General features: G+C 45.4%; 2 protein-coding genes across 9 annotated transcripts in view; one reads left to right on the top strand and one right to left on the bottom strand.

The window, feature by feature from the left end:
• The window catches only part of TULP4 (TUB like protein 4), a 787154-nt gene that overhangs the window by 361702 nt on the left and 413115 nt on the right, over nt 1-12337 (top strand). The window lies entirely within an intron of this gene.
• LOC146821219 (uncharacterized) overlaps nt 1-12337 on the bottom strand; it is a 119891-nt gene that overhangs the window by 77887 nt on the left and 29667 nt on the right. Inside the window, exon 2 of one of the 7 annotated variants that reach the window (XM_085612153.1) lies at nt 8107-10463. The exons of the other annotated variants lie outside the window; for them this stretch is intronic. Coding sequence (XP_085468279.1) covers nt 9558-10463 — 906 coding nt within the window. The 3' untranslated portion in view covers nt 8107-9557. Of the gene's footprint in view, nt 1-8106; nt 10464-12337 lie in introns of those variants that run through there. 7 annotated transcript variants of the gene reach the window in all.

Here is a 12337-nt window from a genome sequence, read left to right as displayed (position 1 = left end):
GGCATGAAGAAAAATACAATCCTTCGATAAGGGCTGGCCTGAACCGGTTCTCTCCAAGCGAATAACACCTCATAACTAAAACATCACCCTTAACCTAGAAGCATCTCAAGCTGCCGGAGCAGAAAGAAAGATGGAGTCTCTCCCGTTTGAGGCCTACCAGGCCTGAATTCAGCACGGCTCCATGAAATACCCTCACTACAGGACAGGTTATCCCTAATACTAACGAATCTATCCCCTAGGATATGTGTGCAAGCCCTGATCTAGGGGGAAGAACACAGGATCATGTCGAAGTGCCTAGTAAATAGGCTCCATTCACTACTCTAACCCTTAGACTTGGATGGTAAGAGACTGAAGTCACACTAATCACCCGTCAACACAATAGGGCCGGGAAAATCGAGCAGTACATTTCACCCTTGACTTCAGTCTATTATACATTCATTAAACAGAACTAACATCTGTGGAAGAATAATATGAAACAAAGCTAACTGATCTAGGTCTAGTACCAAATGTGCAGAATTGAAGTAGTGAAGGAATACACTGAATAAAGCAACAGATAGAAATCAAAACAGCGATGGTAATCAGAATACCTCCTAATATTTGACGTAACAGATACAAATCAGGTAACCAATTAAAGAGCCAGTCAAACCAGCCCTGGTCAATGTGTTTTCTAACTTCTTCTGTCAAGTCATGTAGCTTATCAATGTGAGCGCGAATGGATTGTGTATGATCAGACAAGTTAAAACAACAAAGACCCTCAAAATCAGAACAATCGTGTCCATGTTTAAGCAAAAGATAATCAATGGCCGCTCGATTTTGCAAGATGGCTCTGCGTTCACCCTGGGCGTCTAACAGCATGTCAGACAGGACTGTAGTAGTATGATTAATGGATTTTACCATCCAACAGGCCATTTTCCGAATAGATTTGGCATTATAAACCGCCAAAGCAGGAACACCAATAATTGAAATAGCCAGGCTAAGGTATTCAGACTTGGAATATAAATGCAAAGACGAGTCACAATCCTCCTGTAACATCACTGTATCTCGAATCACACGAGAATTGGCATTCGGATGTGACGAGAACATCAGTAAACTGAGTCTCGTAATGGCACAAGGGCCTCCAGAAATATTTGCGGGGACATATGGCCAGGAAGTATTACCACATGAGAAAAGCCATCCGGCAGGTAGTAACATCGTGCGATAATGACTGGGGGTAACTACCAAACTCTTGCAAGTCATATTGTTCTGGACAGAAGCACATGTTTTCGGTGTCCTTTGAAAGCACAAAGTTCGCTCATGAAGGGTAAAGGAAGTAGCACCTTTCAATTTTAGACGCAGACATTCAGAAATTGCACCAGGATTACACGTAAGGAAAAAACACAAATCTCCTTGTGTGATATTATAGGTAACTATTTGGGACTGGATGGGGGGTATCTGGTCTGGTAGTTCAGTACATAAGGGGCAATACGCATGGGTGGCAAAATCGCCCAGAAGAACATTGGGGCGAGCCTTTGAAATATTAAAAATATGAGTCAAAGTTTCTAGCGAAGCAGGGACAGCAACCAGACAGGTCGCCAAGATGTCGTGTACAGATCTCATCGGCGTCAAACAGAAGTGAGGGGCATCAGTCACCCTTTTCGCCAGTGAGGTCCAAAAGTTCGATGACGAATCCCACGCAGCGAGGGAACGCGACACTCGGGTGCGTAACTCATCCCGGGTTGACGGGATCCCTCCTCTCTCGTCGAACCAACCCGAAAATAGTCCGACGACGAAACATCCTGCAGCAACAGTCCAAAGAATGATCTGAAAGAGAATCAAATACAGGCATTATTCATTCTCGTAAGTAACATTTGTCAGCCGGGACCGCTTCCCAGCTATCTTTCCCTGGTCTCATAACTAAAATGGTATTGTCATGACCGGTGGCGATGACCTCTGCTTGTTCAGGGGGATTCTTAGGCGACTGCACCCAAACCCTGGCCCCAGGGTTATCTGTGGAGCCAAAACCTTTCTGGCCTCGTACAGTTAGCAAAGTTGGGGCAGTGCCTTTTGTGATGTCTCCACTGAAAACAGGCATTATGAGTAATTGAGCCACTCGGTCAGTTTGATGTATCAGTAAGTCAGCCTCACTGCTATTCAGCAGGAGCACCTTAATCTCTCCTGATAATCACTGTCAATGATCCCTCCAAGCACCTGAATGCCTTTTACAGCCAGCCCGATCTAGGGGCGATTAATCCAAAATTCCCGGGTGGTATATGAACACCAACACCGGTCGCGATGATGACCCGATCTTTACCTTTTATAACGGTGTCATCCATGGCATGCAAGTCTAAACCTGCCGACCCTGGGGTCGCTCTACATGGAGCCAAAGCTCCGGGAGTAATTTCCCAGTACATCACAGTCTCTCTGATTTCATTTGGCTGAGCATTAACATTCGGAGGAAACAAACGCATAAGTGGAGATTCAGCATTTAGAAAAGGACGATTATTCAAAATTAATAGCGCTTGGGGCAAAAAGTCTCGCCAATTCTTATACTTGTCATCTGTCAATTTACGCAGTTGCTCCTTCAGCAGACCATTCAATCTCTCCACAAGACCCGAGGCCTGCGGATAATATGGGATATGAAATACCCAGTCAATATTGTTTTCCACACAGAATTCCTGTACCAATCTTCCACGAAAATGGGATGCATTATCAGATTGAATTTGGAATGGCACACCATAATACATCATAATCAATTCCAATGTTTTAATGGTATTCAATTGGGTAGCTTGCTTACAGGGAAGGACTACCAACAGGCCACTGTATGTATCAACAATAGTGCAAACATATTGACAATTCCTACTCATGGGAAGTGGACCGATGTAATCAATCTGCCAAATTTGAGCGGGCAGTTTCCCGCGATGTAAATGACCTTTATCAATTTGGGGCACTTTGCCCTGTCTGATATGCTGACAAATGGGACAATGTAAAATAACATTTTTGATTAAATCTAGGGGAATATAAATTCCTCGATCAGCAGCCCACCTGCTAGTGGCTTTCTCTCCAAAATGTCCTGCCTTCTGGTGGGCCCATTTCGCCAATCCCGCAATATCAGAATCTTGCCTGTCCACCACTGCCTCAGCAATTTTAGATTTCTCATCTGCAATGTTATGAAAAAATGTGTCAAGAGAATCTATCGGGGTGTGAGCATCCACATGGAAGATTGTAACAGTACTCTGTGGGAGCATCTCCCAAATCTCCTGCCATAATTCTTTTCCCCACAATTCTTTTGAATGCAATTTCCAATTATGGGAATGCCAAGTCGGTAACCAAACTGCCAGTCCATTGGCAGTAGACCAAGAATCGGTGAAAATATGACATGTGCCAGGTAACTCTTGTTTCAGAACTTGATAAACAGCATAAAGTTCAGCAAATTGACTGCTCTTACCTTCACCAGTTGTGCTCAGCAGTTTTTGTGTGATCGGATTATAGGACACCGCTTTCCAGTGCCGTTTCGTCCCTATGAACCTTGCTGAACCATCCGTAAACCAGACATGGTTTCTGTCCTCTGCGGACAAATCATCAAAAGGTCTACCCCACTTGACAGGAGACTCCTGTACTAAAGGTACGGAACATTCACTCTCAGTCTCAGTCGATGGCGCTCGCGCCACCTGCTCAGGTAAAGATGCAACTCCTTTTTGTCCCACACGTGCCCTGTCTTGTATATACCATTTCCATTTAATCACACTCGCCTCTTGAGCATGTCCAATTCGGTGAGTTTTTGGCGAACTCATAACCCACTGCATGATAGGAATTTCAGGTCGCAAAACTATATCATGTCCCAAAGTCAGTTGCTCGGTATCCACCAGAGCCCAATAACATGCAAGTAACTGTTTCTCAAAAGGTGTATAACGCTCACCAGCATCAGGTAACTTTTTGGTCCAGAAACCCAACGGCACTCTACTCCTGCCTTGCTTCTGCCACAAACTCCAATTCGCATAAAGGCCCTGTACAGACACATTCAAATCCACCTCACCATCACGTACGGGCCATAAATCCAAAGCATGCTGAATTGCCTCTTTTGCTAGGTTGAACGCATCTTGCTGTGGTTTATCCCATTCAATGCATTCTTTTTACGAGTGACACGGTACAAGGGGGCCAATATTTGACTCAAATGAGGAATATGCTGACGCCAAAAACCAAACAAACCAATGAAGCTTTGGGCTTCTTTCCTATTCCTCAGAACTGCAAAATCAAGAATTTTCTGTTTAACCTGAGGGATCGCTTCACGGTGCCCTTCATGCCAATTAATACCCAAAAATTTTACAGCCTGGGACGGGCCTTGTAATTTATCCGGATTGATTTCCCAACCTTTCTCACGCAGGCACTCAATGACTCTGTCCAATTGGGTCTGAACTTCCTCTTGTGTTTCGCCTTGGATCAAAACATCATCAATATAATGACACATCTGAATTTGTGGATGAACCGGTACCTCAGCCAAATGCTCTGCCACCAGCCGGTGACATATCGTAGGACTATGCACATAGCCCTGAGGAAGACTTCTAAACGTAATCTGACGCCCATTCCACGTAAAACTGAACTGTTCCTGACACTCAGGGGCAATCGGAATCGAAAAGAAAGCATTAGCAATATCAATGGACGCATACCATGTACCTGGATGTTTTTGGATTCTTTCAATTAGAGTAATGACATCCGGTACTGCAACAGTCAAAGAGGGTGTGTGTTTGTTCAATTCTCGATAATCAACAGTCATACGCCAAGAATTATCACTCTTACGTACAGGCCAAACAGGATTATTCCAAGCAGAAGTAACTGGGGTTATAACACCTGCATCCACCAACTCCTGAATAGTGGTACTAATCTCCTCATGACCACCTGGAATACGATACTGCTTCTGACAAACCACTTTTGTCGCCTGAGGAACTTTTATGGGGGGCATTCTTAAACGACCAACCCGTATAGGCCTAGACGATATATAATGCGTAGTTCCAAATTGGTAACATCCATCATCTAAATGCAAAGTCATTCCTTTCAAAATATCAATTCCAATTATGAATTCTAAGAGTGGCACCACCAGTACAGAGTATTCTTTTCTAGGGATTCTACCTATTCTCATTTCAAGTAAAGTTTGAACTGCAGGAGTTTCCTTTCCACCTAATCCGGTAATTGTAAAAGGCTGACCTGTAAACTTCTTTGATTTTCCATGAATAAGAGTGGCCTCCACTCCTGTATCTACCAATGCTCGGGCCCTTTGGATATTACGATGTCTCCAATAAATATCAATATCTACATAGGGTCTATTATCTCTGTGAGCCCATCTGTGTACTGGAGCTTGACCTATTTCCTAGTCATGCTTACTGCATTCTGTGTACCAGGATAAATCAGGATAAAGACTCTCACGTTTCTTAGGTATTCGTACCTCCTGTTCATATCCATTCCCAGTACGAAATGGATTCGTGTCTTCTGCATTGCACTGCTGGTTTCGATCGGCCAAACTAGGACGATCCTCTCTCCTCCTCAACTCAGGGGATTGATCCCTATCATCTCTACGTCTGCTGTAAACATAATCATTTCTCCCCCTTTCTCTTTCCTCCTCTCTCTCTCGGTCTCTCTCACGACGGGGGGACATATCACGTACATAACGTCGATCATCACGACGAACAGAGCGCCCACGGCGGTCGTCATCACCGCTACCGTCAGAACCACCACGATCACACTCAGTCGTCCGAACACGCCGGGCACCCTCCTTCCGATCCAAGCCACGTTTGCGAAACAACTCCCACAAACGAGCTGTAGTCTCACCGTCAATGTCCTCCCTCCGCACACCATCGGCCAGAAGACCAGAAAAGATATCACGTCTAGTAAGTTTATTCTCACCAGGAGTACGAGTGTCAGGCCGGGACTGACGTTCAGGTTTAAACCACTCACCCAACACACCGAGTTGGCGTACCGATTCCAGTACCGTAGATAACACGTTACCAGTCTGATTAATCAATAAAGTCATCATGACCTGCTTATAGGCAACAGGGGAAGAACGAATGATACGATTCCGCACAGAAGATGTCAACAAACCATCAAGCAACCTGTCAGCAGTACCCAGAAAAATTGCCGTTTTCATCACCTCCTCTTTGAGACGTTGTGCAGCGTCACGCAAAGTATACCACGGTTTGTCATTCACAGGCCAATCAGACTCAGTAGGATACTTTTGATTACAACCCTCAGTCGCCAATTGAAGTAAAGAAATTTGACCACCACCATTATAGTTACGAAAATGATCCTGTACAGTAGAATCCGAACTCAAAGAACAAAACTTCAAACAATCGCCATTATCTAACATAATGCCAGCAGCGCCCAGTTCATAAAGGCGCACCATCCATGTGAGCAAGGTCTCACCAGCTCGCTGCCGAAATCGCTGCAAAATATCACTAATTTCTTGTTGAGTAAAGTCCTCTAAAGAGTCTAAAGAAACACCCTGCGGAGCAGCGGGAGACTGCTGCAACTTCCGACGAAAAACTGGATGCACTGAGACCGCGGGACGAGCATCACAAGGAGCTCGACCAGTACACGTAGAGGAACAATCAGTGGAAGAAGCATCGACCCCGCTCGAAGGACGAGCGCAATCACGGGGTGCACCATCAGAGGCGCAAGAAGCAGACCTACAATCACGGCCGGAGCGAGAGGACTCGCGCTTGGCAGACTCCTCACCCGAGGAAGGAGAATCACTCGAGTTCCAGATATTACCATCCCATTCATCAGGATTCCAATCCAGTCCGGCTTTCGCCACGACCAGACGCACCTTTCGCGTCGAAACCCGCCCACGCCGATTCTTGTATTTATAACGAGCAATTCGCACAGCCGCCCTCTCGGCAATAGTTTGGTACGTCTCAAGTTTGTCAGCAAGCAACTTATTTTGACACCGCAACAAAGTATGAGAATTCTGAATCTCAACAGTGCGCTTCCACATCCTTAAGAGATATCTGTAGCTTCAACAACCTCTCATGCAGAATCCTGTACGCAGACAGAACAATCCAACCTCTGCGCCCCAAAATGGGAATCTCCTCACCCTTCGAGACGGGTGCCTTCTGTAAACAAGTAATCACATTAGCCGGCTCCGCCAGCTCCAAAGAAGAATTCCAATTCTCACTCAAACCAGTAGAATCAGCCCACTCACGGGCTAAGGCTTCATAAGGCGTTGAATCCCATCCGGGAATATCAACGGGCAGCTTAAAAGTAGATTTAGACTTTCTAGAAAACATCGTGAAAAAGAAAGAAGAAAAGAAAGAAAAAGAAAAGAAAGAAGAAAAACTATACACACAATTATACCACAAATAATATACAAACAAAACCACGCACACGCCGAAAGCAAACACGAGACAACACGACGCACACAGGTTTCGAAAACGGTTCGTGACGCCAAATGTTCTGCTTGGGTCTTCGGATCAGATAGAACCCGCTCAGCAGAGCCTCTCTAACCCAGCCAGAACATTACCCCCTCCCTAGGGCCTATTCGCAGTAAGTAACCACATGTATATACCACCTAAGGACAGGGAATTCCTACTATATATATATATATATATATATATATATATATATATATATCAAGACCTCTTATAATACACAAGTGGCGGCCTCGCGATCCCAAACGGACCCAGGACTTCCTACCCAGACGGCAGCCTCAGCCTCGCGATCCCAGACGGACCCAGGACTTCCTACCCAGACGGCAGCCTCAGCCTCGCGATCCCAGACGGACCCAGGACTTCCTACCCAGACGGCAGCCTCAGCCTCGCGATCCCAGACGGACCCAGGACTTCCTACCCAGACGGCAGCCTCAGCCTCAGCCTCGCGGTCCCAAACGGACCCAGGACTTCCTACCCAGACGGCAGCCTCAGCACAAGTTCATCCTATGATTACCATAACATACAACTATTTATCAAATCACACAAGAACTGCCAGTTTGAGCACAACCTGTTCTCTGGTTCGAGGGGCTTCTCTCTCCCTTATTCAGTTACCACTTACCTGATCAGGGTTAACATCTGTCCATGTCAAGTCACAGCTGACTAGAAGAATAGGCTACCCTCTTATACAAGAACACGCAGCACATGTTGATTCACTACAAACTGGGTACTTTATTACTCATTACATACGCAATCACATAACATTACTATGTAACACATAACCTGCAAAGAAAAGTGAAAGATTAGGTTGTACACTCTAATAAGAAAGGGGTCGACATCACCTTAGTCGTGTGTAGCCTGCACTCAATGGTCATCTAGGTTCCCTTCTCGTCTGTGCCTCGGCTCGCCTGGAAGTCACACCTCCGCAGTCACGGATCTGTTCCCTTCTCCCTTCTCCGAGTCACTGGGACCTCTTCCTCATCGGCTACTCTCTCCTCTCTGGCTATGCTGCTAGAAGAGTATCTGTCTCTCGGTTTTTTCTCCGCCTTCAAGTTGGTCATCTGTCTTCCCTGGAATAAGTAGTAGCTTTACTGCTAACGGCTAGATGCCGCCTACGGACTGAAGTAAGTGCGCCGTATCTGCCTCAGACTTTCACTAATATAGAGGTGCATTTCCTCATGGAAAATTCCGGCCCGTAACCTGCCGCCCACCAAATTCTTGTACCTCCCCGTACCAAGGACACGTTCCCAGCCGGCCGGCCTGATGTAGTGTCTTCGGCATGAAGAAAAATACAATCCTTCGATAAGGGCTGGCCTGAACCGGTTCTCTCCAAGCGAATAACACCTCATAACTAAAACATCACCCTTAACCTAGAAGCATCTCAAGCTGCCGGAGCAGAAAGAAAGATGGAGTCTCTCCCGTTTGAGGCCTACCAGGCCTGAATTCAGCACGGCTCCATGAAATACCCTCACTACAGGACAGGTTATCCCTAATACTAACGAATCTATCCCCTAGGATATGTGTGCAAGCCCTGATCTATGGGGAAGAACACAGGATCATGTCGAAGTGCCTAGTAAATAGGCTCCATTCACTACTCTAACCCTTAGACGTGGATGGTAAGAGACTGAAGTCACACTAATCACCCGTCAACACAATAGGGCCGGGAAAATCGAGCAGTACATTTCACCCTTGACTTCAGTCTATTATACATTCATTAAACAGAACTAACATCTGTGGAAGAATAATATGAAACAAAGCTAACTGATCTATGTCTAGTACCAAATGTGCAGAATTGAAGTAGTGAAGGAATACACTGAATAAAGCAACAGATAGAAATCAAAACAGCGATGGTAATCAGAATACCTCCTAATATTTGACGTAACAGATACAAATCAGGTAACCAATTAAAGAGCCAGTCAAACCAGCCCTGGTCAATGTGTTTTCTAACTTCTTCTGTCAAGTCATGTAGCTTATCAATGTGAGCGCGAATGGATTGTGTATGATCAGACAAGTTAAAACAACAAAGACCCTCAAAATCAGAACAATCGTGTCCATGTTTAAGCAAAAGATAATCAATGGCCGCTCGATTTTGCAAGATGGCTCTGCGTTCACCCTGGGCGTCTAACAGCATGTCAGACAGGACTGTAGAAGTATGATTAATGGATTTTACCATCCAACAGGCCATTTTCCCAATAGATTTGGCATTATAAACCGCCAAAGCAGGAACACCAATAAATGAAATAGCCAGGCTAAGGTATTCAGACTTAATAAATGCAAAGACGAGTCACAATCCTCCTGTAACATCACTGTATCTCGAATCACACGAGAATTGGCATTCGGATGTGACGAGAACATCAGTAAACTGAGTCTCGTAATGGCACAAGGGCCTCCAGAAATATTTGCGGGGACATATGGCCAGGAAGTATTACCACATGAGAAAAGCCATCCGGCAGGTAGTAACATCGTGCGATAATGACTGGGGGTAACTACCAAACTCTTGCAAGTCATATTGTTCTGGACAGAAGCACATGTTTTCGGTGTCCTTTGAAAGCACAAAGTTCGCTCATGAAGGGTAAAGGAAGTAGCACCTTTCAATTTTAGACGCAGACATTCAGAAATTGCACCAGGATTACACGTAAGGAAAAAACACAAATCTCCTTGTGTGATATTATAGGTAACTATTTGGGACTGGATGGGGGGTATCTGGTCTGGTAGTTCAGTACATAAGGGGCAATACGCATGGGTGGCAAAATCGCCCAGAAGAACATTGGGGCGAGCCTTTGAAATATTAAAAATATGAGTCAAAGTTTCTAGCGAAGCAGGGACAGCAACCAGACAGGTCGCCAAGATGTCGTGTACAGATCTCATCGGCGTCAAACAGAAGTGAGGGGCATGAGTCACCCTTTTCGCCAGTGAGGTCCAAAAGTTCGATGACGAATCCCACGCAGCGAGGGAACGCGACACTCGGGTGCGTAACTCATCCCGGGTTGACGGGATCCCTCCTCTCTCGTCGAACCAACCCGAAAATAGTCCGACGACGACACATCCTGCAGCAACAGTCCAAAGAATGATCTGAAAGAGAATCAAATACAGGCATTATTCATTCTCGTAAGTAACATTTGTCAGCCGGGACCGCTTCCCAGCTATCTTTCCCTGGTCTCATAACTAAAATGGTATTGTCATGACCGGTGGCGATGACCTCTGCTTGTTCAGGGGGATTCTTAGGCGACTGCACCCAAACCCTGGCCCCAGGGTTATCTGTGGAGCCAAAACCTTTCTGGCCTCGTACAGTTAGCAAAGTTGGGGCAGTGCCTTTTGTGATGTCTCCACTGAAAACAGGCATTATGAGTAATTGAGCCACTCGGTCAGTTTGATGTATCAGTAAGTCAGCCTCACTGCTATTCAGCAGGAGCACCTTAATCTCTCCCTGATAATCACTGTCAATGATCCCTCCAAGCACCTGAATGCCTTTTACAGCCAGCCCCGATCTAGGGGCGATTAATCCAAAATTCCCGGGTGGTATATGAACACCAACACCGGTCGCGATGATGACCCGATCTTTACCTTTTATAACGGTGTCATCCATGGCATGCAAGTCTAAACCTGCCGACCCTGGGGGTCGCTCTACATGGAGCCAAAGCTCCGGGAGTAATTTCCCAGTACATCACAGTCTCTCTGATTTCATTTGGCTGAGCATTAACATTCGGAGGAAACAAACGCATAAGTGGAGATTCAGCATTTAGAAAAGGACGATTATTCAAAATTAATAGCGCTTGGGGCAAAAAGTCTCGCCAATTCTTATACTTGTCATCTGTCAATTTACGCAGTTGCTCCTTCAGCAGACCATTCAATCTCTCCACAAGACCCGAGGCCTGCGGATAATATGGGATATGAAATACCCAGTCAATATTGTTTTCCACACAGAATTCCTGTACCAATCTTCCACGAAAATGGGATGCATTATCAGATTGAATTTGGAATGGCACACCATAATACATCATAATCAATTCCAATGTTTTAATGGTATTCAATTGGGTAGCTTGCTTACAGGGAAGGACTACCAACAGGCCACTGTATGTATCAACAATAGTGCAAACATATTGACAATTCCTACTCATGGGAAGTGGACCGATGTAATCAATCTGCCAAATTTGAGCGGGCAGTTTCCCGCGATGTAAATGACCTTTAACAATTTGGGGCACTTTGCGCTGTCTGATATGCTGACAAATGGGACAATGTAAAATAACATTTTTGATTAAATCTAGGGGAATATAAATTCCTCGATCAGCAGCCCACCTGCTAGTGGCTTTCTCTCCAAAATGTCCTGTCTTCTGGTGGGCCCATTTCGCCAATCCCGCAATATCAGAATCTTGCCTGTCCACCACTGCCTCAGCAATTTTAGATTTCTCATCTGCAATGTTATGAAAAAATTTGTCAAGAGAATCTATCGGGGTGTGAGCATCCACATGGAAGATTGTAACAGTACTCTGTGGGAGCATCTCCCAAATCTCCTGCCATAATTCTTTTCCCCACAATTCTTTTGAATGCAATTTCCAATTATGGGAATGCCAAGTCGGTAACCAAACTGCCAGTCCATTGGCAGTAGACCAAGAATCGGTGAAAATATGACATGTGCCAGGTAACTCTTGTTTCAGAACTTGATAAACAGCATAAAGTTCAGCAAATTGACTGCTCTTACCTTCACCAGTTGTGCTCAGCAGTTTTTGTGTGATCGGATTATAGGACACCGCTTTCCAGTGCCGTTTCGTCCCTATGAACCTTGCTGAACCATCCGTAAACCAGACATGGTTTCTGTCCTCTGCGGACAAATCATCAAAAGGTCTACCCCACTTGACAGGAGACTCCTGTACTAAAGGTACGGAACATTCACTCTCAGTCTCAGTCGATGGCGCTCGCGCCACCTGCTCATGTAAAGATGCAACTCC

The sequence above is a fragment of the Triturus cristatus genome, chromosome 6 (genome assembly GCF_964204655.1).
Source record: "Triturus cristatus chromosome 6, aTriCri1.1, whole genome shotgun sequence".
In the NCBI taxonomy this organism is placed as follows: domain Eukaryota; kingdom Metazoa; phylum Chordata; class Amphibia; order Caudata; family Salamandridae; genus Triturus; species Triturus cristatus.
Note: the sequence above shows the minus strand (reverse complement) of the source record. Positions and strands in the feature narration are given on the sequence as shown.